Below are 26,413 nucleotides of genomic sequence, written 5' to 3' on the forward strand. Positions count from 1 at the left end.
TTACAAAATTTCTTATCGGTATATTTCAGCTGTGTTTCAACGGAAGATTCGGCCAGGACGTCTCCTCGAGTCGAAACAGAGTACAGAAAGCAACTCGATTTTATTTAATGTTATCTCAGTCTGAGCGATATTTTCAGGGGCCGATGGCAACACGATTCCGAATGTTTCGAATAATTATTTGCCAGGTAGCAGCTCGCAGCTCATACGAGCGACCGGTCAACAGAGATCCCCGGTTCCATGCTGGCGCGATAATGCTAATGATAATGATAAGGAAAACTGTAATATTCTACTGTTCTGTTCTCTACTTGACACGTGCACTAACAAGCAGTACCGCAGGGTGAATTCAGGCGGGGTTGAGTGCTCTCGGTCATCGCGTAGGGGTGTGGGCCTGTCATCTGCATCCCTTGGAAGCGCCTTGGACTCGGATGGACCACAGGGCCACGCGGTGGTAACCCAGAAACGGAAGCTTCGCACCCCCGTATGGGCAAGGTTGCGAAATATTCACATTTCCGACCTCACGCGACTGTTCACCCGACCTGAAAACCTCAGCCCAACACCCTGTTCCGCCACGTTCGTCCCATGTCGACATCTTCTCTCGATCATAGTCCCCCGTTAGGCTCACGATCATGCGTCGTTTGCTCGATCATTACCAGGGAATCGAACCTTCCAACCCCCAACCCCTCTACCGTGAACCCTCGACCGGATCGAACCGGGTGGCTTTCGAAGCCATTCGACGGGTTTTATAGCGAAAAATGAATATAAACACGGTGACGGGAGAGAGCGAAAAGCTGACACGAAAGACGCGAAGAACGATGCAATTCTTCATAGCCAGCTTCGCGAAATGTTTTCGTAATATCGAACCGGCGCAAACATCGTGAACTGTAAAACACGGAACGTTCTAGAAATATTTATTTTTCATACCGAAAAGTACTTACACTTGTCGATGCGATAGAGTTGTCTTAAACTCAACATGAAATAACATTAAATTATACGAGTGTAATACGATGTTTCTCGAATTGCGATCCGTGTATCATCGGGGAGGTCCTTAAATTTTAGAAGGAAAAAGGAAGCGTACCTATTACTCGGCTAACAAGATCTATTATTTTCTATTATTTTGTACATCAATGAAACTACGTTTCCGTTAAATAGAGAGTTGGAGTACTTCGTAGCAATTGTCGAGTAGTCTCGTGGGTCTCGTATTTTCGCTTTCTCCGTGTCGCGTCGATGTCAATTTAGGTTACAATTTGTCGAAACGCTACATTACGTTTTCTTCTTGTCAATACCGTAGTTTTGGCCCTATACCAAATATGTAGGTAGCGTAGACTTTGTGCACAGGAGTTAATATGTCTTGTAGTATACACTGTGTATCGATCGTTAGCGAACTCTGTACTACCTTCGAGTACCTATTGTCCTTTCTTCTCTATTAATTTGCACACGATTAGAGTGCACGATTATTATTATCGATAAGTCTAAGATTACATACAGAACTTTGCATAACGATGTAACAAGAGTGGTAATCGTAAACGGTAATGAACCGGTTGCAACGTGCGATAGAGGAAACAAAATTATCGATAATAACCGGCCATCGATCGTTGGAGCGCAATAAATACAACCGATAAATTACGCGGCCTCTTGGAATGAAAAATCTTTTCCGGGTGAAAACGTACGACAAATTCCATAAATAAACAGCACGTATAACCTTCTCTAACATCTACTTTCCTTCTCGTCGCCCAATAGTCGTTAATTTCAACGAATCACTCGACGAGCAAAACCCGCGATCAATTTACAACGCGGTTCACATCCCCCGCGAGCAGACGAATGCTTGTAGAACTCGAGCAAATGTACGAGATTCGGAAAATGAAAGAATTAAAAGAAAGCCCAAAAATTACGGGACATTCGAAACGAAACAATCACGGTCTATTGTGCGCCAAACACATTCAGACACAGCATGATGACTATCTTGACCTGCCTGGCCTGTCTCTGCCCCTTTTCTCTAGCCTCTTTTTAGATCTTTCTAGGTGTAACCTGCTCACTTCCTGGATGACTGCCTGTTTACGAGTTTAAAAGCCGAAATTTCCTCCTTGTCTGTGTATATCCTGCGTCCGTCTATGAACGAAGTGCATGCGTATAGGGTGTGTCCTGAAAAGTTGACTTGTTTCGGGACAAGGTGTCGCATACGGAATGCTCGAACATCCCCCTGAACATCGATTCGCGACACCACGAGAGACCCCTAACGAAACGGTGACTCGAGGAAAAACGCGGAAACGAAACGAGCTCTCGTGTCCGTGTTTCTTTTCTACTTTTTCTTTTCTACTCTTACTCGTTCTTTTACCTTTTTTCTCTTGTCGTTGTGTCATCGAGTCACCGTGAAAACTTCGAGAACACGCAGACGGACGTTTTCTCTTGCTTTAGACGCCGGCTCCATGGATGCGATCTATCGTTAATGTGATACACGTTTTTCTTGATGTTTGGGATTATAGAGACGCCGAGCGTGTGGAGTCAGCCGCTACTTGCCGTCAGGGTGTACGCCGTAGGTTCGTTCAACTGTTTGAATAAGAAATGCGCGAATCTCGTTCACGTTCACGTTCACGTTCACGTTCACGCTCGTGCATCGCTTCGACATTGTTTTCCGTTTTATTTCGCCTCGCAGCCGCTCGAGACGCGTCTCAATGGGACGATCTCGTTCGAAATTTGCGGCTGGGATGCGCAACGAGTCGATGGGCAACGCGAGTCTGTTTACCGAAACGGAAGGACGCGAGGAAGAACGTGGGAGGAAACGGTGGAATTGAATTTTACGGTAACGTTCGAGAGACGCGTTTAGTTCATTGGAGAACGTCGACCGATGCCTAATATCGGTTTCGGTGTACACGCGTTTACGATCACTGTACAGGGTGTTCCAGAATAACGTATAAAAGCGGGCTGGAGATGATTCCTTATGAGGAAATAAGAAAAATAAAATGAATAGAATTTGTTCGATTTTGACTTTCTTTTCGAGATAATCAAGTTTGAATATTCATTTCGTATTATTCGCATTTGCGACTGAAAAGGGGACCTTACGGTCGTAGAAATCGCTTTTGAAACGTTAATAGATGCAAGTCATAATACATATCTAGTATCAAAAAACCGTAATAGGTTTTCCAAAATGAGCCTTCGTTTTCGAGATATTTTTATTTAACGTTTGATATGTACATAGTGAATGAATTACTTAAACCTTTTTAACGGAATAAGTTTTGCATAAGTTGGCAGAACGAATGACTACGAAGCTGTTGGTAATGGGATCGAACCTTGGTCTCTTTTACTGTTTTCATTTTTAGTACAACTTTGAAATGATTTATTTTTGTATTTAAATGTCAATTCTGTGTGACATCAATATTGAGACAAAAAAACATAAATTTTTAATATAAAAGATAGAAGTAAATACAGTAGTGAAATAGCAGTTATTCGTATCACCACTATCGACGCTAAATGTTTTCGGACATACTCTTAACATTTGTTAAAGTGATGGTAATCCTTGTACACCTAGAAAGGGTGTCTGTGTTTTTTTTATGTGTTTAATAGAACCTACTAAAAAGAATGAATTTGGGCCAATGGTAAAAAGGCAAATAAATGTTTGCTTCAGACTTACTCAAATGTAGTTGTCACCCGCAGTGAATCTGGAAAACTAACAAAAGATTTATATGCCGTTTGTTTAGAGAATGTTTTAAAACCATACGTAAAAAATTAAAACTTTCCATTATTTGTCGATTCATTTTTGCATTTCAAAGTTATACTAAAAAAAAAAACGATTCGATCCCACTATCGATAACTTTGTAGTCACTCGCTCTACTAACTTACTCAAAATTTGCTCGGTTAAAGAGAAACGTTTTGGAAAATGTTTCAACAAAGTTCCAACGCGACGTGAATCTTCAAATTCGATTATCTCGAAAACGAAGTCGAAATCGAACAAATTCTATTCGCTTTATTTTTCTTCCTTTTTCATAAAGAATCACCTCCAGCTCGCTTTTACACGTTATTCGGAAACACCTTGTATACGGGATGTCACGCAGGGATCCAATTCAGCGGCGAATTGAAAAGACGGGGAAACTAGTTCCCAAATTATAGATAATTTCTTGCGTACCATAAATGATCGAACACCCTGTATATATGTATTCGAACAAACGGAACGTTTCAGTTTCGTCGACCGTTGATTAATACGCGACTGTAACGAATAAAACTATAAAAATACCACCGGACAGGTATTAAGTTTCGCGTTGCCTTTCCGAAGCCACCTTAAGCGTAAGTTTCATATTGTGCATGGGGAGCATCGTTCACCCGTTGGACAGAAATCCTACACAGCCATTACGAATTGTTTCGCGAACACGCTTGTAAATACACTTATGTATTTCGTATCGATGTCACGGTTTTGGTTTCCCAAGTGTTTGTCAGATTGAGAACCACGCGTGCATGTATGTCCCAGTTTGTTTGCATACGCGACTCGAGAATAATCCCCGAATATTTGGTATCGTTTATGACCCGAGTGTTAACAACGTAATATGCAAATACGTCACCGATTTTAACGATCCCGTGTGTCGCGGTTCGTGCGAAAAGAACAAAGGGTGCACAAGCGCACGGATAGTGTTTGTTCAATTTTCATAATGGACACTGCAACAAGGAAATTATTGCCGTTTCATTGACTTCGTTCACCAACATGAGAGCACCCGTATTTGTGCATTAAGTACATAAACTTTTTTTTATCGATTCGATGCAGAAGTAATTGAACTCGGCACTCTAAAAGATGAAACGGTGAATTCAGAGAGAGATTACTTCTTCTTTCTCGGGTCAGTGGCGTATTATCTACCGCTCAACGCGATCGCGTTTTGTTTTCGAAAATCACACGCCGTTGAAGATTATCGGCATGATTCTCCGCGTCGAATTCGTCGCCAAAAAGAAATCAAGAGGTATTTCAAACGTTCCGGACTGATTTCTCACGGTAATCGATCGCTTCGATGCACAGCGTTCGAAGCACGGATGGGCGTGTTTTCTTCGCTTCCCTAACTACTTTCAAGCGCTAATTACAATACATTGGTGTATCAGATCGAATCCATTATTAAGCAGGTAGAAAAAGTTTCCTTAAAATGATTAAAGTCGCAACTTCGATGTTAAAGACTTTTAACAACTTTTAACGAGATTCAGACCCTCGAACAAATTTTAACTAATTCTATTCCAGTCGGGATCGATATTTACAGCAAAAGAATAATAATTACCTTTCTGCGATAGTAATGGATAATTCGATAAATAAATATTTATACCGTGACTGGTAGTTTAAATTTCCAAGAGTTTCCGAAACGTCGATGGCAACTTCTGTATTTCTTCTATATTTTTTTTTAATCAATGTCAGCACTTCTACACTCAACGTTCTTAGATATACTCCACCATTGTTCTAATTAAATCCGCAGAACCTTCGCTTAAAATTATCCAGAGTCTTGACAAACTTAATGTGTACAGTATTTACGAATATTTCCTAATTCCTGTATTCCATTTAACACGTTTGACACTGAAGAAAACATACTCAATTCTAATGTAAAATTAATAGAAACTTCAAGGTTAGATTCCTATTTTGCAACGAATGCGTGTACTCGTGATCGTCCATTCGTACGAAGCTTCGCTGACAGTACTCGTTCACATCCAACAACCATATATGTGCGATAATTTTTAATTTATTTAATTACACGTTATCGTTACAACGGACACATTTTCACAGCGTACTTCATACGACGTTTATACTTGTTGTTTCACTTTCAGAAATAGCGTATCTGCTTGCATCGCTTTCGCCATCATCTCTTCTGTACCGTACCATCAAATACTCTTCCCCACTTAAATGTCCCATACCTTCGACCTTAAGTATGTTCCTTTTCAAATTATTTTTGTATTTATTAATTCGACGACGCGCGATTAATTTTACAACGCTTTCATTGCGAGTACGCGGACCAAAAACGCGACGAAAATGGACAATCGTATATAGAATTCCTTCGTTCGTTCGTTTTTGTTAATATTCATCGGAGTATCGATCGCGTTTCGTTGCAATAAACGTGCGCGCAAAAAAGAATTGTCGAGAAAACTAGCGTGCAATTCCCCCGAATGGGTTACACGTGTACCACGCCGATGAAACAAAAACGGAAAACGTCCAAATCCAACGATCGCAATTTCAAAAATTGGGAGAAAAAAAAGAAAGAGGACGTCAAACAATTCGAGTAATGGAAAAACGTTCCGAACGAAAATTTTATTCCTACGCCGCAACCCCGATACCAAACACCCCCTCGGAAAAGAAAAGAAAAAGGAAGAAAAATATTTTACAATCTTCAGCCTTACACGCACCCCGTAAAAAAAACAAGCTTCCCTCACGAATGAAAATACCTCGAAACATGATCAAGCCAGGACCACGAAATTGGCGATATCTGCGTCGAGCAAGCCAAGATCCATAGCACACATTAGCTTCTTTGCTCACCGTGACTCGTTTGATTTGCATTAAAGAAAGCAAAAAGAACAAAAATAAAAGATAAAAAGTACATAACCTCTAGCGATCCACGATGTATGCGCGTCTCCGCGTGCGCGTGTGTGCGTGCGTGCGTGCGTGCGTGTGTGTGTGTGTGTGTGGCTCGTACTCGTTGCAAGATGAAAAGAATGATGGTGGTGAGAGTCGTATTAGAGGAACTCGAGTAAACGTTACTCTGGTTCGCGTTAAAGCGTAGCAAAGGTAGGGATTTCCATCGTGATCCGACGTTCGCGCACGTTCACGGTTCGATCGGCGAATAAATAACGACGGAATTTATTCTTAGGCGGCTGGCCGACGAGGACGACGAACTGTCGGAGGTTCAACCAGACGCGGTGCCACCTGAGGTGCGCGAGTGGCTCGCCTCGACCTTCACCAGGCAGCTCGCGACTACAAGACGGAAGGCGGACGAGAAGCCAAAGTTCCGCTCGGTCGCGCACGCCATTAGGGCAGGGATCTTCGTCGATCGAATTTACAGGCGGGTCACCAACACCGCGTTGATGCAGTTCCCGCAGGAAGTGGTCAAAGTACTCAAGGTAGTTGATTCGCGCGTGCATCCGACAGGACTGAACACCAAGCTTATCCGATCCGTCGACAATGAGACTTTCGTCGATACGTGCACGATCGATCGAGAGAGAAAATAAAATGGAGTCTCTGTCCCGCTAAATGTACCGCCAGCTTGGCAAAGGGGTTCGTTCGGTCTTCGTGAAAAAAGAAATATCGATGAACCATGCGTACTTCTTGTTGGGAAATAAAAATAATGGGAGAACTTCGTTTATATATGTTTGTTCGTTTATTAACACGAAGATTACGCTACTCGTCGCATTACTTCTCTCCTGTACTACCAGTCGTACTACTCGTTTGAGCTCGGTAAAGAGCGTAACATTTTGACTTTGGAACACGATTACGCAAAAGGTGTTGCAATTATAAAAAAAATTCTTTGTACAAACGTGTTATCCAATTACACGACATTCTTCGGCCACAGCAATTTCGCTTTGCGTCGAGTAATATCCAAGATATTAATAAAAACAAGATGTAGCACTCGATTGAGCACTCCTTTCGGACTAAGTAACTTTTCGATAAAATCAATGCCACGTATTTCTCGACAATAATACTGTATTTCCACACTTGTGCACAATAGGGCATCGAGTACCCTATGTCAAGATATTTGGATGTTGTTCCCTCACCCTCGACGAGAATTTCCTATACCTGACGCGACCCTACTTTCCCTCTACTACGCAACGTTATTCGCATCTCTTCACCCCTCTTCGATGACCAATAGGCGAATCACTTTCGATTTATTTTTTCACGAAGAATCTCTTTTTATCGGTACTACATTTTTCGGGACAGTCAGTATATGTATCGTGAACGGGCCGAGAAAGGAAATCTTCACTTATCGTAACGGGAGATATACTTTCTACACTCTCGGGAATGATGTTTAACGACGAAGTTAAATATATCGCAAGTAGCATCGAAACCTGACAAGTTTTATTTAATTTTTGTGCGTGCAATTTTTTCAATACCACGTTGATCCATTTTTCGACTCGATTGTATTATTTATATTTTCTATCAAGAATAGCTCCATCGAACAATTCGATGCAGAACGTTATTAACTACTAATCGTTGAAATACTTCTTCGTATTCTTGATAAAGAAGGAATTAATTTATTTTCCACGCGTAGTTACAAGCTAGAAATTTTGTACAAGGTTTTCCATGTTTCCAATGATACGCGAATTAATTGTTAATTCATCAGAGAGCATAGTATTATAGTATTACTTTTGTAAATTTATAAACATCTCAAATTTATTAATATCCGGAGCGGAACAATGGCAGAGAGAGAGAGAGAGAGGGAGAGTAACAAGTAAATACCAATACGGTGATTATATTATAAAATAAATACCCAGAGTGGAACTTTTTTTCGAAAAATAATTAACTTTCAATGATAATTGTATATCTGAATTTTGTAAGACGTATCCGATCCATTCGTTACTCGAATTAGACTACTACGAGAGACATGAACGCTAGAATGAGGCATGTTCGCCGCGTAAAATGTTCATCGCTTTTCCTCCAGTATCTTTTTCCACGGTCAGCAAATTCTCAAAACCCGTGACAAATCCCACAGAATCACCTTGCGCCATTCGATTCTCACGGGAGCTAAAATTTGCATATTTATTCAAGACCCTGGACGACTGGTCCTTCGACGTGTTTTCGTTAAGCGAGGCTGCTATGGGAACTCCGGTGAAATATCTCGGCTACGATCTACTCAACCGATACGGCATGATCCACAAATTCAAAGTACCACCCGCAGTGCTGGAGTGCTTTTTGGGAAGGGTCGAGGAAGGTTACTGCAGGCATCGGAATCCGTACCACAACAATTTGCATGCGGCAGACGTCGCGCAGACTATGCACTACATTCTGTGTCAAACAGGATTGATGGTAAGTTTGCGATTCGACGACGAAAAATTACACCTTATCCTCCGTAAAGTTCCGACGAAAAATATGGAATAATCCGTTGGAAACGGACCTTTGGTATCTTATCAAAATCTGTTGTTTCCACATTTACATAGTCCGCCATTAGTATTAGTCCTGCGATTCGAAAAAATTCACCCTGGCGAATCGAAAAAATCGAATTTTCGTTTTCTTTAATTATTTTCTTAAAGTTCGAAGCGTGTAAAGTGTTATGTGAAAAAGATATTTCGAAAGTCGAACATTTAGCAAACTTGCAGCGATAAATAAACTTGTTTTACGTTTTCCTCAAAATTAGATTTTTCAAATTTTATAGAGATATTCCGCACAGAGTATTCTACAATATAGCGTAAGACTTTATGAACGTTTAAAGTTTTTTTTTTTGATAAAAATAAATGTCCTCTCTTCAAACTTTGATCGTTTCTACAATTATTAAAATTTTCGAAAAATCTTACGCCACATTTTTAACAATAGCCTCTACTTTATGAATCGACAACATTTTTTAATTTCAAACCTCCTAGTTTTCGTCAACTGTAGCGGCTAACGAACAATGTATCACCAGAAGGGGTTCTGGGAATAACGAATAACTTGGTTGTTTTGTACGATTTTTACTTTCGCAAAATTGTAAAATAAAGCTGAAAGTTATATTTATATTCTCTGAATGTCTTTTTTGACGTCTCAGAGTGGTGTCCCTCCTTAATCGAAAGAAGAAAAAAAAAAAAAAAAATAGACCGTATCGATTCGTAGAATATCACAGATCTATAGACTCTCTGTATAATCGAACACGAGATACAAAGCGTCGATAGTTCGGATCGAGCGAAATCCTTTGTTCTAGATCGGTTTGTGATTGCGTACCAAGTTTCGAACGATTCTTTTGAACTGTACTCGATAGAATTGGCGTTAGAGCGCAAATATTCCGTTTTAGGAAATAGTATTTTACCAAAAAGGATCGGTACGGTACGACCCCGCCGGACTCGACTCTCCGCGTAGAGAAAAGTAAACCCCTATTCATGAATCGAGTTATTATCTCGGCTTTCCTCAATTCCCACCGTTCCAATATCCCCGCGCAGACCGTTCAAACTCCGGCAATCCGCACTTAAGGGAGAAAACATTTCGCCCGATAGTCTTTCAGCGGTGCCAGTTTCAACAATAATAAAAAAAAAAAAAAAAAGGGGCGAGGGAGAAAAAGGAGAAAAAGAAACGAACACCGCGATCCGTAAGTTTCTCGTTTAAAACTTTGCTTGCAGTTATACGGCGCTCTTTGCGCAAGCTGTTGAAACCGCTCCGCGGAAAGCGAACGAATCCCTCGGAGACCAAAAGCCAGAAGTAAATTTCGGTCCCGTCGATTTTCACAATTCGTCCATCTTTCTCCGGGAAATTGCTCATTCGTCGCGAATTATACGAACGTAACGCCGAGGGTTTCCCTGTTCGCAGAATTGGCTGACCGACCTGGAGATATTCGCCACCCTGGTGGCGGCGATTATTCACGATTACGAGCACACTGGGACCACAAACAATTTCCACGTAATGTCCGGCAGCGATACAGCCCTCCTCTACAATGATCGCGCCGTTTTGGAAAATCACCACATCTCCGCGAGCTTCCGGTACGTGCGAGCGATCGAAACGTCGAAGGACGACGCGTCCCCTGAACGAACCGAGCCGACAATTACCGGAAAAATTTTCGTTTCAATTTGAGCATCGTTGATCGACAAACCGAGGCCTGTTCCCCCGATTTTTCTCGAATAAGATTTTCCTCGTTGCTCGAAAAAAAGAAGCGGTAACCAACGGTGTACGATTCGCGGCTGGTTCAATTTTGATAAGTACAGGGAACGCGGCCTAGTCCATTGGAGAATTTAAGAGAATCACGTAGAACGAGCGAAAAACGAGGGAAAAACGACGCATGAACGTAGATACGTAGCATTTGAGAGTCAACGTTGCGAAAATAAAATGAAATTGCGATATTTTTTATCCGTGTATACCATCGGTGACTCGTATAAATTATACAGGAGAAATATTAATTTTCCGATAAACGCACCACGGTAGTTTCACGCGCGGAGTAACGAGGAGAGGTCGATTTATGCAAAAACATGCATAGGACTTCGTTTAAAAAGAAATTGAAAAAAAAAAGAAACAAAACAGAATGAAAGTGCGCGTACAACTGTATCGATTCGCCCGAGGAGAGGACTACGTTGAAGAAAGATGCAGTTCTCGTTGAGACGTTGCATTGATTGTCTAAGAATTTTCTCTATTCTCGTTTAGGGAGAAGCTATGGTCCATTTTGATGGAGATTGAAAACTTTGTTGAAAAATATTACACCGTCTTGTTAATTAAAACTGGGAAATAATTTTATTTCCCGATAATTTTATTTCGTAACAAATCCCAGTATTACGGTAACAACGTTCGTTAAAAAGAGGAATATCTATCCGCACGAATGTACGTTAAGGAAAGTTAATTTTTCCTTTCTTTTTTTTTTTACATCTTTCAATATCGTTCCACCGTGTATACATACGGAAATTGAATCAGAGTTGCGATCGTATTTGAAATTAAATTATTTCTTGTGTATTTCGAGTTAAATTAATTATATTCCGAGCCTCGTCTATGGTTCTTTAGCTACGAACGACGTGAATCCCAATACACGTATGCGATCAAGGCGCGCAATTGTTTAAAATCGGGGAACTCGTCTCGATGAACAGGTATCCGTTTCATTCGATGTTCCGTTATCGGTGAGTTTCGTTGCTATCGATGAAAAAAGAAAAAAAAACAACAACAAGAGAAGCCGTCTTCCCAAGAATAGTGATTTCCTCGAGGCCGACGAGTCGATCGGTGGTGAGACGAGACTAAACGATCGCTACCTTTCCAGAATATTGAGAGAGGACGAGTGCAACATACTACAAAATCTGTCGCGAGAGGAGTTCCGAGAGTTCCGTTCGCTGGTCATCGACATGGTTCTTGCAACTGACATGAGCTTTCATTTCCAACAACTGAAGAATATGAAGAACATTCTGAGCCTGGCGGAGCCTAGCGTCGACAAAAGCAAGGCGGTCAGCCTCGTCCTCCATTGCTGCGACATCTCGCATCCGGCCAAAAGATGGGACCTCCATCACAGGTAGAATATTCTCGGTTCGCCGACTCGTGATACTGCACCGACGAAACCTCGTCCTCGGAATCCCGTTTCGTTAATATTTAAATAGCTGCCCGTTTTGTTGAAATTATTCACGAATCGTGAAACGCAATTGCGGCTTGAAAAAGTCTTTTAAATGTAATTAAACGTTCGAGCACCGTGAAAGTACGAACGTCGCGAAAGACACGCTTTTCAGAGATACTTGCCGCGGAATAAAAGATTCGTAATCGAGCTTCTCTCTTCGATCGAAGCCCACTTGAAACCCTTTCAACGGCATTTTGCATTTCTCGATCGTACCGATAAGAAGAAGGTTTTCGTTTCATCGTCCAGTTACTCCGACTAACCCCCGTACAATTCGCATTCCATCGATATCACTGTTACCGTGAAAAAGATTCTATCGAACGAACGCAAAATTATTATCGACGTCTACCAAAACTTTCCTACTGAATTTAATCCCTCCTGTTAAACAGCGGTGTGTGCGTATGTGTGTAGTACACGCTGCGCACGTATTTCGAGCAAACTATTTAAATTAGAATTTACATCGGAACTTTCCCCATCAGGCGTGCAAATATTTGATACGAAATACAATTTTCCTATTAAACGTCCGGATTCGTCGAATAACACGGATCGAAGTTTAAAGCGGATTAACCGAAAAGTGTAACTGCCGCTTCTGATACGCAGATGGACAATGCAGCTCCTGGAAGAGTTCTTCCGTCAAGGTGACAAAGAGAGAGCTATGGGATTGCCATTTTCACCGTTGTGCGATCGTAACAATACTCTGGTGGCTGAATCGCAAATAGGGTTCATAGAGTTTATCGTCGAGCCCAGCATGCAGGTGTGCAGCGACATGTTGGAGACGGTTCTCACCCCGTTGAATACCAAGGAGAGCGTGGACGAGTCCAACAACGGTGAGCGTATCTACGACGCGCTTTAACAGCGTTTCAGAGCGTTTCAGCGCGATTTCAGCGCGGAAACTGCGAACGATATTTAAGCGACGAATAATCCGCAGGATCGGGCGCGGAGGCGAGAAGGTTTAAGATCGGAAAGCCCTGGATCCCGTGCCTCGCGGAGAACAAGAGCATTTGGAAGGAACAAGCCGTTCGAGGTATTTACGAAAGAATACTTTTACTCTTTTCCTTTCGCTCGACGATGAAAAATATCACGCAACGAATCCAACGTCTTCCCAATATTGAAAAGTCTAATGGAACGTACCTAGTATTCTTTTCAATTTTAAAAAGGTCTACTGTAACGATCGTAATATTTTTTTTTTTTCAATCTCGAAAAGTCTATTGCAACGAATCTAATATTTTTTTTTTTCAATCTTGAAAAGTCCGATGCAACGAATCAAAAGACTTTCTAATATTGAAAAGTGATCAATTGCAACGTTTCGATTCATTATTATCGGGCGATACCGTCGTTTCTTTTATTTCCGATGATTCGCGAACGCGATCAAACCGGTATCAAACATGATATGCAATTCGTTGCATGTCTCCGCGAGTTCGAAATCGTTCGAAGACATTCCTTAGAATTCGATACAGGAGTATCGAATGTCAAACGCAAACCTATCTACGGTATCGAGACAGGTCTCGCTTCCAAGGCAATTTTTTTTTTTTTTTTTTTATTTACTTCGCGTCTTTATTGCGTCGTAAATAAACAAGAACTTGTATAAAACACGGTGTTCGGCTGAAGCTGTTTTAAAACTGTATCTCTGAACGTGTAAACCTTGCGAGCCTAACTTAATTTCACTTGACCTTTTAATCGTTGCGCTCGAGTAAATGCACGAGTGACTATATTACTCCAGATGCTCGAGTTAACGAAAACATCGGATATATCAAATTTGTTGACTTTCGTGGACTCTTTTCTAAGATACTCTGCACGTCGTTTAATTTTCACACGGGAATAAACAAAACTAAATCGTGAAACAAATTCAGCGCGAAGACGTTAAAACAGAATGAACGTAATGGTGATTATTAAGCGCGATTAAACAAGTAAATACGTACGTACGAAACACAAGCAAAAGGTGGATGTTGAGGAGTAACAATTTTTCTCCATAATTGAAAATAAAAAATTCGAGCGGAACGCTCTAACCTTTGAACCGACATAACCATCCTTCCAACAGCTACTCTTCTAATAAACCATAGTATCTCCTAAAGATGTTGAGAAAAGTTCGGTGATCTGTAAAAAAAGCCAAGAGCCCATTTGTAAGATATCTTGTTCTATTATTCACTTCCAAGTTTGCGGAAAGTTTGTAAGATCACTTAATCCGTTTAAATTTTATTCAAAAAGTAAATCAACCGGTGATGATTGGGACACTCTTTATTTTTCTCGTACCGCTTCGAACGGGTAAAAGATCCTGTGCGAATCTTTCGTTTTCACAGGAAGCCGAAAATGACCATTTCGAAAATACTTTACCGACCGATGAAAGTCGAACATCCTGTATAATAGGTTGTTGGATAAGTTTTGTCGTTCGATGAAACTTATCGAGCAACTTAGTACTATACCGTTCGATAAGTTTTATCGTTCGATAAAACCTAGTACTTCTCAACAGTCACCGATCGCTCTACTTTGAGAATATACGAGCTTTTTCTTGTGCCTACAGAAACGTTGAACGAAAGGTTTAAACGTTGCTACTGTGTATATACTGTTCACATTTTGTTATCATGGAGTAATAAAATAACGGTAAGCGTTGGCAAAAAGCCGATTACTGGGCTACCGGTCCGTAAAATGTTAACGTCCTCTTTCGATCGTATCGAGGGAGATCGTTAACGAGACCAGCTAACAAGAACACCGTTTCTGTTGGTCGAACAGATGCCGAGGTGAGGGCGCAGAAGGAGCAAGAGCAGAAAGCGAGCGACAACCGCGAGGACGTAGACACGGTGCAACAAGCTCCGCCCGAGGAATGAAAAATCCGCCGAGCCGTCTTGTTTCTCAAGAACATATGTAATTTTAGGCTACGAGGAGGCTCGTGAACGCGTTCGAAAATCGTCAGGCTGCTATACGAGTAAACGCGCGTCGCGACGCCAACGATTACTCACCGACGCTCGGGCGAACGTCAAAGGTCGGACGCGTTATTAAGTCTATACCTCCGCGACTTATTTGTATAACGGTTTGTTTATCGCTGCGTTTCTCATCGTTCGACGTTTCATCGATCTCGTTATTATCCACGTTCGCCTCCGCCTTTATGCTCGCTCGATCGTACAAATCGATGTCCCCTTCCCCACCTACGCTCCTCGCAATCCTTTTGTCGCGTATCCAAAAAGAACCAACATCGTCCTCGTCGTCGTCGTCTCTCGGCGAAACGTTTTCCACACGATTACCATAAACTTCGACGCGCGCGCGACAATAATCGAAATTTCCAATTCGAGCGCCGCGGTCGTGCGAACGTTTCCCGAATTTGTATATACCGGCTTCGAATGATTTTCCTATGCTCCGTTATCGAGGGAATCCGGTTCGTTTGTGACCAGCCACGAAATGAACGCCTTAACCGCGATGTGAAATTATCCACGATTTCGCTGTTGGCCAACGAAGGAACAAAGGATCATGTTTTGCGCACGATTCCCTTAAATTCGCTTTCTATCGTCGTACACTCCCGGTACCTATGAACTGGGAACCCACGAGCACGACTGTCTTCGTTCCAAACGAATTCGCGTAAATTTTCACGGTACATCTCGGTGAGACGAGATGTAAAATATTTGAAACGAATCAATTCACGCGTAACGTCGCTATATAACGAAAGAATAAGCATAAAATAAATACTCGTTGAATTCGATTCGCAATTACACTTTCGTTACGTATTCGATGAATCGTATCGTTGTCCAATGGGTGAATCCAACTCGTTCGAAATCCGTAATTCGTTCTTGGTACGGTATCGGTGAAAATTTGAACGAATTCATTTTTGACGAAGTTTTGAATCACAGGCAGCGCAAAATGGCTCGATGGTAAAAGAGAGAAACATTTTACGTATTAACGCACGCAACGTGTTGGCCCCCAGACTGATTACTAGACGAAACGCCGATTCGCGTTCCATAAAATATACTCTTCGAGGGCTATAAACCATAATCGGGTCGCACGAGCTTTTATCATTGTTTCTTTTTCTTTTTACGTAGAGCAGTGCTTCGGTTGAGCGTGCAGGGAGTTGAACAAATTTTAATAACGTCCGATTCATTATTCATTCTAGAGAATAGATCGAAATCGAGGAAGTAATGTACGCTCGACGCTGTGTAATATTTTATTCGATGTTTAGCTTACGCATCGTCGGTGGTTCTCGCAATACTTTCTTTCATTCCATACGCGTACAAGTTCCTTTCATTATTTTCAACGGTGCGTAAGATTTCTCGTCGCTCGGAAAATTTTACTCGAATCGGTTATCATTGATATTCCGGAAGCTAGCTGCTATCGTTGCTTTTAGTTTTCAACGTTATTGATTTCTAAACCAAAGACAAAGAAGCACAACGCACGGACGACCGATAAATAGAATACGTTCGTCTCCGTTTGCTTTCGATTTATCGGAAGCACGTACAGACGACGAGGCCGCGTTAGCGATTATAAAGAAACGATAAATTAGTTTAGAATCGCGAGTCGTTGTTTAGAATAGAAAATCGAGGCCAATTCGCAGAACGCGATGAATCGTCGTCGTTGGGGCGTACATTTCTCAGCTTAATTTTTCTCGTCGACCGGCTATCGATTTTGCGCGACTATTATTATCGAACCGTAGAAAATTAGTTCGTCGGTCTCCCGAAAACGTAAACGTAGCCTAAAGTTACCCAGCTGCGATAGGCGGCGAAAAATCGAGCACACGTAAGCGAGGGAATTCGTTAACGTACTTAGAGCACAATTGTCCGTTTACGACGAAGCGGTGACGAGTGAAAGGACACTGTGTTAACGTCGACGGGATTTCCATGGTGTTTCATCATCGGAACGCTGTCTTTGTCCGTACCTGTTTTTTCTTACAATTAGTGTATAATTACGAGCATACGTTTTTTCATAGAAACGAAGACTTTCATCTTGAAAAAGGATACGCACCAAATTAGAGAAAATTTCTCAAGATCTATGCAGACTGGCAAGTTTATTATTATTATTATTATTATTATTACTATTATCACCATTATTATTATTATGACTGTTACTATTGTTTTTTACGTATAGATTTAGCGATCGTGTACACGCGATCGCGCGTTTCGATACCGATCGACAATTGCGTGCACAGATTTATTTTCTCGACGTGTTATCGCAACGGGTTACGCTTGTGCAGCTTTCAGAATTTCGAGGCCGCGCGTTTCGCTGTCGCACAAGTGTTCAATTCGATAACGATGCGTCGACAAAGAGAGCACGATTTTTCTTTTCGGGCCAGTATCGCGCAGTTGAAGTTGAAAGTCTTCGCGGAAGCCCCGTATCGTCGACGCGCTCGCGCGATGGTAGCGGAGATATCTCCGCGACGACAGAAGCTTAACACTCGCTTCCTTGAAATTTCGACCGGCTGGTTGCCAAGGCGAATGACCAAAAAAATCGCTTCTTCTCTAAGGTCCGATTTCTCCGTCTCGATTCACCCGTTGACATTCATTTTCCCGCGATTCGTCGCTTCTTCGATACAATTTTCTCGATCGTACGTTCTTCACCGAGCAGCCGATAACGTTCACCGAGAAGATTTTTACTCGATATTAAGAAAGAGAAGAAAAAAAAGAATCGGGACTGATCAAAGTCGACGATGAAAGTACCGTGACCGTAGTCGAAAGCAAGTATAAAGAAATAAGAATTTATCTTAAAAGTGTACAGAATCTCGACGAAACCGTTTCATTAAAATTTCAATACGGATTCGCTACACGCCCTGAAAACCCGAACTATGGAAAAGTGTTTCGTTTCACGAGGAAACTTTATCCAACCCATTCGTGCTCACCGTGTCGGTTTTCGATACGCGTCAATTTCGGAAAATTTTTATTTTTATCGAATACCGTGTACATCCTCCTTTCATGAATCATTTTCAAAGAGCAAACACCTCTGGTAATCAGAGACGAACAATTCATTTTTTTTTTATTTATACGTATCTATTGATTTTAAGTCGACTGCTTCGGTTATCAGCGACTATCGATTGCTGTGTACCATTTCTGTCGATAGTTCGGTATACTTTAAAAACGTAACGTGATTTTCTATTCCGTTTTCGTTGAAATTGTCTTTCGACGGTTGTCCGTTGTTTCAAACAACAAATAGTAGAAAGCAAGTTTCGATTCGCTGTTCGTTGAACGGAAATTAGAATTTGAATCGTACATCGAACCATTGCGAAACGAACGAACGAAAATATAACTCTCCGAACGAATAAACGTTGCAAATCGATCGCTATACGTTGCTTTTATTCGTGGTTTTCTCTTCGGACAAAATTTTCTCCGTCTCTGTTTGCGCAATTTTCCCATTTGGCGCAATTTTCCAACGTAACGATAAAAGAAAAGCAACGGTTGAACCAATCTGAGTTTATACTTTCTTTTATTTTCGTTTTTTCCACAATGTCGCGTTATTCGTGAAGAACCAGTCTCGCGCACGTTGGAAGAAAATGAAATAGAAACAATGTTCGGGTGTAGGCACGAAAGGGTTGAGTCTTCTCGGCGTATCTTCGGTTCGATCTTCGGATCTCGATGATTGTCACTCGACGATTGCTCGACGAGATTACGAGAAACGTTACGAACGACAAAACGACCAAAGATCGTTTCGAACGATCGTAAAAATGGAAAGGAAAACGTTTCAAAACCGGAGAACCCGGAACATTTCGCAGCGTACTTTTCGATTCTCGGAAAATTTCGAAGGGAAAGAGTCACGGGAGAAGAAGTAAAATGAAAAAGAAACGGTGGAATCGAGTTCAGCGATTGAACGAACGAACGAACGTCGAATCAGGAAAAATCGGACCTAAGTAGCCGTGGCGGGGTTAGTGATCCCCGGAGGGGTTGTAACGTCATTGTACATACTTACGTTAAATGTGTATTCATATACACGTGAAGGTGCAGCTTTAATGTATGTAAATGTAATGTAAAAGAGATATCATTAACGTTTACTCGGCGTGTGCTACTACGTTTCGTGTACGTGTACCTACACACACGTGGCATGGAAAAATTGGCGAATCGCTCTATGGATAGACCATACACCAGTGTTTCTTGCGCGAGGAAACCGTCTCGTATTTCCCGTTGGATAAAATCGAAGAAATTATAATCGTATCGTCGCTCGCTAACTTTCCCTGTTCTTCTTACGACATTACGGCAGAAACAATCGCAATGGCGCGCGAAACGATCAAAAATCCTATCGTATCCCGCTAACTAGAGTTTTTTCCCTACACGAAATTTGTTTTACTCCTAAAAAAATATATATATATATATAAAATTCTTTCCCCGTCGTTACTTTCCGTCGGTAAAGGAATTGTAATGGAGTCGTCACTCGTTAACTCGGAAACTTTCCCGTTGATTGTCGCGTCGTTCTTTCCAGTCGTTAAATCCTTCCAACGATGCATTCTTCTGCGATTCGACGAACGAAATTACGACAGAAATAACCGCGTTGGTACACGAAACGATAAAAATCCTTTCTCACCGCGTCGATTTGCGTTCTTTCGTTTAAATTTCAGAACGGTACGATCGAGATCAATTGCACCTGTACCAGTAAATTAGCGGTTAAGCGTAACAATGAAGCTTTTCACTTTTTCTTTCAAATTTTACATCGCACTCCCGTAATTCTCGATCGAATCTCTCGTGTTCTTTCAGTTCGGTTTCTGTTTCGTTCTATTCGCGGTTAAACTAATCTCGTAGTTTTCGTTGCAACACGTGATCGGTGTTTTCCTCGCGTAGAGAATACTGGTGTACGGTCGGCCAATGAGTCTCGTTGCGAAAGACGTCGCGACGATCAACCAGCGTAAACTCGACGAGATCACACGCGTGTATTTAATTTAAATCGAACATATCTGAGGGGTTGCGCGTGGTTTTGCGTTTCGTCGATTGAAAATAAATCGAGGGACGTTTCGAATAAAAGACGCGACGTCTTTTCGCGAACCAATGCTTTCGAGCGATAACGACGCGCGAGTCTGTTAACAGTCGGGACAATTCCACTGGCGTATTCTTTGCTCGAGGATCGGTTGCCGAGAATCTCTTCGACTCGCGCGCGCTGTCGCGAAAATGGTATTTTATCATCGTAGAGGGTGTGTAGGATAACGTCTCTATCTCTGAGGTTAAACATATCCGTCCTGTATTTATTTCGTTTCTCTCCTTCGAATTCAATTGGGTACGCGTCGCGCTTCGTTGGCACGCGACCGCCGGTCCCTGGTATTGATCTACGGTATTCCCTCGTTATAGGTCGTCGTTCGTGTTTCGTTGTAAGTAGTCTCTCTATCCTCTCTACTGCTTTTGTAGTTGACACGGCGAACGTGACGGACTGCGAAGAGGGCACACGATGGAGGCAAACCATAAAGTTCGCTCGAGACTTTGGCGGCTTTAATGAGTAATCTTATATTTTCACCATTTTCAAATTTTGTTAATCGGCCTCTACCCGTAGCGAACGAAGACAATGTATCGATTTCATTTTCTATTTTCAATGCTTTTTCCCGTAATAATAAATCCGTGAATGGATCTCTCATCTCTCGCGATCTGTTGTAAAAATCACGTCTAAAGCCGGGTTCTCAAATTTTCAAAACTACACGTCCTTCTCTTTTTCAATTTTAATTCGCGGACTCCTTCAGCTGCACACTTTCTTAATTTACTTTCTTCGCGTTGAATGCGTCGAACTGTTTCTATACAGATTTGATACTGCTCTGCTAGATTGTGGACAGTTCCTTTCGCCGCGTTCAATTCGACAATTTCAATCTTCCTTTCTATCGTTAACGAGGTTCTTTTCCGGCTCGTGATAATTTAACAATAATTTAACCATCACGATACGCGCAATTTCGATAATAATTGTAACGGTACAATTTGTTAAAATTTTTTTAGAATTTAAATAACCATTCCTTAAAGGAAGAAAAAAAACGATATTTATTTCCCGTATCTGTATAAAATCGAAGCCTTTGAAGACTCGAGCGACCCTTTATAGTTTTCCACCGTCATCTGTCGCCTCGTTCACTCGCAGTCTGATGCACTCGCCGCGGTAAGAAACAGAAAAATTGAAAAATAGAGGATTGTTTTCGTCGTAAGTTGCGCCTGTCCCCCAAACGGATAACCTGTAACGAGACTGTATTGCGTTGAATAACGCTTGAAACCAAGGAACACGTGCTCCCGGATGGAATTCTGAAATTCAACGAACGGTGAATCTTCGAGAAACGGTTCGTTGGGATTTTATCGTCGCGAAATGAAGTACGTATTTCAAGGGCGATAAGTCCCTCGCGTCGTGAACACAAAACTGCTACCTAATCGAGCGTCGTACACCGACAAATCCCACCGATCGGTCAACGCGACAAGAAATAAATAGGAAATAATTTATGGTCGTGACCAAATTGGGGAGAATTCTATATCTTTCTTCATCCTTTGATTCTTTTTTGTCGCGTTGATCGGTCGATCGAATATGTCGCTGTACGACGTTCAATTAGAGCCTTACTAAGATACATTCTTCGTGGTTTCACGTGTAGCAATAGTTCACGTTCGTGATAAAAAGACTACTCCGATCGATCCGTCTACTGGAAAGATTTTCTTTCGAGCGCTAAGGTCCGCTGTACAATGTACCGTTCGTCCACGAAAAGAAGGTTGACGAGTGTTTACATCATCGGACGCATTCTCGCTATTGACCGCTGTCGACTTTGGTAGTCTTCGGCCAATTAGCGACAATACGCACGATGTTAAGTGAAATGATAAATTGGTAAACTGGAATGGAAACGTAACCACTCGTTTGCCTTCTTGTCGCAAACGGACTGTACGTCCGTACAGATGTACCGTCCATTGGAATACCTCTCTCGAAAGGTTGGGAGCAGAGTGACCATCCGAGAGACACTTCCCCTTCTTTTCGTATTCTCGACTCCCCTCCCATCTCTTCGTTCTCGCCTGTTGCCGTATAAATATCGATTTACATTATCCGTATATTATATTCAGATACGTTCCGTATCCGACAAATACGGTTGATGAAAAAAACGGTACACGATGTACGATACATATTTCTTCTTTTCGTCGAATGCATTTATCGTACAGGAAACGTACCCGAACGACTAATACAGGTTGGCCACTGAAAGACCAAAGGATTTGGAAAAGTCGTGACTCGTTTGTTTTCGAAAAATTCACGATGTTAAATATTTTTTCTCGCAAACTTAACGAACACTGCGAAACTTACAGAATACGAAATAATTTAGATACCGAGAGATTGGTATCTAAATTATCGGTCAACGTTTTCGAGAGGGGAAACGTTGCTCGATATTCGATCAAGAAGAATATTTAGTCTTTGAGTGGTTATTCTATATAAACCGACCTTGATACGATAAGACGGAAGGAGAGTCGAGGCAGGTAGAAGGCGAGGAGAAGGGAAAATGTACTTGGCTTGGTCACTCTGGTCGGGAGTCAGGTTTGGGATTCCCCGCACCCCAAATACACAGATTGCAGAGTCCACCAACTGAAAATCACTATGCTAAACTACCTCTGACGCGTTTCGAAGGGGTTGGGAGGGATATTGAGAACTCCATTCGCACAACATCGTCGCACCGTTAACTTCATTCGCGATTGAACATCAATCGAACTGGATCGATCGCAATTAACGTCCAGTCGATTCGGTTGTTCCACGAAACGCAAATAGATACGAGACCATTTCGGTTAAGGATGAACGCGATACCAGGGACACGCGATCGGTGTTCCAATATCGACGGTCTTTGTTTCTGCGCGGGCAAGTTAATTGTATATAAAAAAAATTGTGGACGCTATCAGTCGCCAGTTTGCGACGGAGGAATGTTCGCGTGTTTCGTTCAGAGTGATTCCTCAGATAAGACTGTGCACGGGGTTCGAATTCGTTGCGACGGTTGTTCCGCGTGTTTAGTTACGAAAGCTCTCGCGGTGTTTTTTCTTTTCTTTTCGTTTGTCGTGCGATGGTCGTTCGTCGCGCGAACGCGAACAAGAACCGGTTTCGTTCGTTTTATCGTTCGTCGGCGAACAAGACGCTTTTTCTTTCCTTTCTTTTTTCTTCCTTTCCTTTCCTTTATTTTTTCTTCGTTTTTCTTTTACGTTCACGTGCTGGGCACGAATTCGTTTTCCTTTCCTACAGCGGACGAGGGGCCAAACGCGTGATAGAATTAACAGTACATTGGAACCATGGTCGTACCGAGAGAACACTCGCGAATAGAAGACGCGCGAGCGAAGACGGAATTTATCGTTCGATACGATAAAATCGCACGGAATCAGAGATTTACGATTCGAGAACGTTGGATGCGGTTTTCGGGTCTCGCGAGAACCATTGCACGGGATGTGCGGTTCGTTTCGATCATCTTTGAATGTCTCGGTCGTTCTTGAAGGTAGAAAGACATTATTTTAGTAGAAATTCATCGATTTCGAGAGATCGAATTTCGACTAGCTGGAAAAATCGATTCTCCGATTCAAGATTCTCTCTCGGGACTTCAGTACCGTTGGATTTTGTTTCTTTTTTCGTTTTTTTTTTTTTAGTAGTAACGATATACTTCTCTCCAGCGAATAAATTCAAACGTGTTCGATATTCTGATTTTCCAACGACCTTAAACACGAATGAAATCACAGTAGTTAGGGAAAAATCGAAACCGTAACGGCCCGTAGCGATTCAAATGCCACTTCGATGATCTGGAAACCTTGAAATACGATCTGAAGGAGAAAGAATCGTCGAGCGTAACTTCTTCTCGAAATGAACAATCTCTTCCTCGAACGAAAGCAAACGAAATATCAAGCTGAAACGCTCCGCGAAATGATAAACGTTACTCCGGCTACTTAAAATTCATCGTTCGAGATCGAATTAATTCCACGGCAAATTGTTATCGCGAGTTACTTCGCAAATGAGGCAGTTAGAGGACACGTTCCAGTGGAATGTGTGCCGATCGAACGAAGAATCCTTCCATCGGATTCCTCGATAAATGCCATCTTGCACGATCCGAGCCAAATCTACTCGTTCGAAGAAGATAAGTACGAGTCTTTTGAATCGGGTCGATTCCCTTAGATTCCTTTCGATTCCAACGATTTCGAGAGGGAAGTTTCGATTCGACGGCCCACTTTGCCCGACTCTGCTATTTCCACGAAAATTTTACCGCTTCGAAACAACCGCACGGAACGCGTTAAAGTCAATTTATATTATCAGTTCTAACACGAAGCGGTACCAAAACGGTTCCATTCGGACAAACATTGTTGCATGTAATAAGATACGAACGTTTATATATATTGCGCGAAGAATTGGTTCAGGCACGTTACATTTCAGACACGCGACGACCGACATTCTCCAAAAGAACGTTTCGTTGGAAACGATGCGCGATCGAAATTATCGAAATGTGGTTGAACAGAAACTTTCGATACACATTTACTTCAGAATCTTGCCAACTTTTCTTCATCGTCCATTAATCGTTCAAATAGGGTTCAATGTTCTCGACAAATGTCTCTGTAACATTTTACAAACGGCGAAACGATGCTTGCTTTTTTCGTTCTTTTATCTCCTCGTTCCATTATACGTTACATTAATACCGCGTGGGACAGATGTTTGAAAAATAAACGTGGAAATATTTTCAAACAATGACCACTGTGCGAACAAAATATTCACGTCTGTTTGCCTGTCGTTACCAAACGCGAACTGTTGTGAAAATTCAGAATTCTAATATTTGGTTTGTCACGATACCAGTGATACAATGATTTAACTCTATGCGAATAACGAACAGTGAGTCGTGTGCTTCTCTCGACTCGTTGCACGATGACTGACCGTGGAAACTGAGAAAAGAATACAATGGCCGAACCGTTGACCGCACAAACGACGATACATTTTGGCAAAACGAACGCAGTCCTCGAAACTTACCACAGACGTTTATTCTAACACGAACCGATGGTAAAAATACTACGTTACCGATCGAAGTATCCGAACGGATAATATAAATTGGCTTTTAACGAAGAATCGTTCCGCTCCGTCGCAAAAAACGATCGATCGCGCGCGTTCGTCTGCATCGAGCTCTCTCGATTATCTAGCCAGTTCTACAGACAGACTATCGACGCTTGATCCGTCTTCGCTCCCGTCGCTCGCACTCTCTCACCTTAATCGTCTAGAACTCTCTTTGGACAAACACTGGCCTTTCCTTGTAGAGCAGCGAAGCACGAATCGAGTCCGCGATCGAACTCGAATTTCGGAGAACACGCGCGATGCGTTCTCGTCGCGTGTCATCCGATAACGCTTCGCTCTAACGATAAGTGTACCTAGTGAACGAAAACGTGTTGCATAAAGGCAACAGGATGGCTCGACCGTACACAGGAACTCGTACGGGTAGACGAGATACCGATATTACGCAACCGCAAAAAGAGGCTACGGACAACAATACTCGACCAATAATCGTAATTCGTAAGATAAGTAACTCTAAAAGACACGCGTTACACTTACCAGACACGCACAGAGACACACAGATACGCGTACACGCAACCCCGACACACACGTACACAGGTATATAGACACACACGTGCGCGATCAAACACCCCCTTTTAACAAGCCCGAAAGTACACGATCAATTTTTCGTTCGTCACGTGCGCGGAAATGTTAATCGATCGAGGGGACTCGTCCGATATTAATCGTCGACGAGTTCTCGCGCGAGTAAATGAACAAAAAATGTTTACCTCGAGAATCAGAAATTCGAGCGACCGATACGGTTCGTTCGTTTTGCGTTTCTTTCTCGTCCAATTCCGTTTCCCTGACCCGATACACGGAACTTCCGTTTATCGGCACAATTTACCGCAAAATGATGTTGTACATAATCACAAGTAAACTTTCAGCACCAGTGTCCGTTCGATGTGATGTAATTAAGCAAAGACGTAACAAAACCGGGGAGAAAATATTAATATAAATATGAGATACAAAATATAAATACACCTCGTGTATAATTAGTACTGTATTCTGCATAAATTTACCGAGAAATAAAAGATACTCGATTAGTTATTTATCGGTGTACCTGATTTGTCGAACCCGTTCGAACGTCCGTTGATTTCGAGTGAATCGAATCTTCGTTTCGTTCGAAAATTTTATTCCTTTCTTTATTGCAATACGGAACACGACACACCGGTAGAGCACGCGATCGGGAATTAGTAAGGGGTGTGTTCGCGTATACGAGGGGTTGACAAACATGCGAGATGTTCTTTCAAAGATATTATCCGAGGTGTTGAGAAAAA

General features: G+C 42.0%; 1 protein-coding gene across 7 annotated transcripts in view; it reads left to right on the forward strand.

Moving 5' to 3' along the window:
- Positions 1-26,185, forward strand: part of LOC143153577 (dual specificity calcium/calmodulin-dependent 3',5'-cyclic nucleotide phosphodiesterase 1) — a 258,363-nt gene extending 232,178 nt beyond the window's left edge. For 4 of the 7 annotated variants that reach the window (XM_076324958.1, XM_076324957.1, XM_076324955.1 and 1 more), the window contains 9 exons: positions 337-489; positions 2,481-2,534; positions 6,816-7,065; positions 8,708-8,965; positions 10,430-10,599; positions 11,856-12,101; positions 12,798-13,024; positions 13,126-13,221; positions 14,925-26,185. In XM_076324958.1, coding sequence (XP_076181073.1) covers positions 337-489; positions 2,481-2,534; positions 6,816-7,065; positions 8,708-8,965; positions 10,430-10,599; positions 11,856-12,101; positions 12,798-13,024; positions 13,126-13,221; positions 14,925-15,019 — 1,549 coding nt within the window. In that variant the 3' untranslated portion in view covers positions 15,020-26,185. The remainder of the gene's footprint in view (positions 1-336; positions 490-2,480; positions 2,535-6,815; positions 7,066-8,707; positions 8,966-10,429; positions 10,600-11,855; positions 12,102-12,797; positions 13,025-13,125; positions 13,222-14,924) is intronic. The other 3 variants (XM_076324954.1, XM_076324956.1, XM_076324959.1) reach the window with 3 other exon arrangements.
- Positions 26,186-26,413: the final 228 nt, after the last annotated feature.

Source organism: Ptiloglossa arizonensis, chromosome 13 (assembly GCF_051014685.1).
Source record: "Ptiloglossa arizonensis isolate GNS036 chromosome 13, iyPtiAriz1_principal, whole genome shotgun sequence".
NCBI classification, from domain to species: Eukaryota; Metazoa; Arthropoda; class Insecta; order Hymenoptera; family Colletidae; genus Ptiloglossa; species Ptiloglossa arizonensis.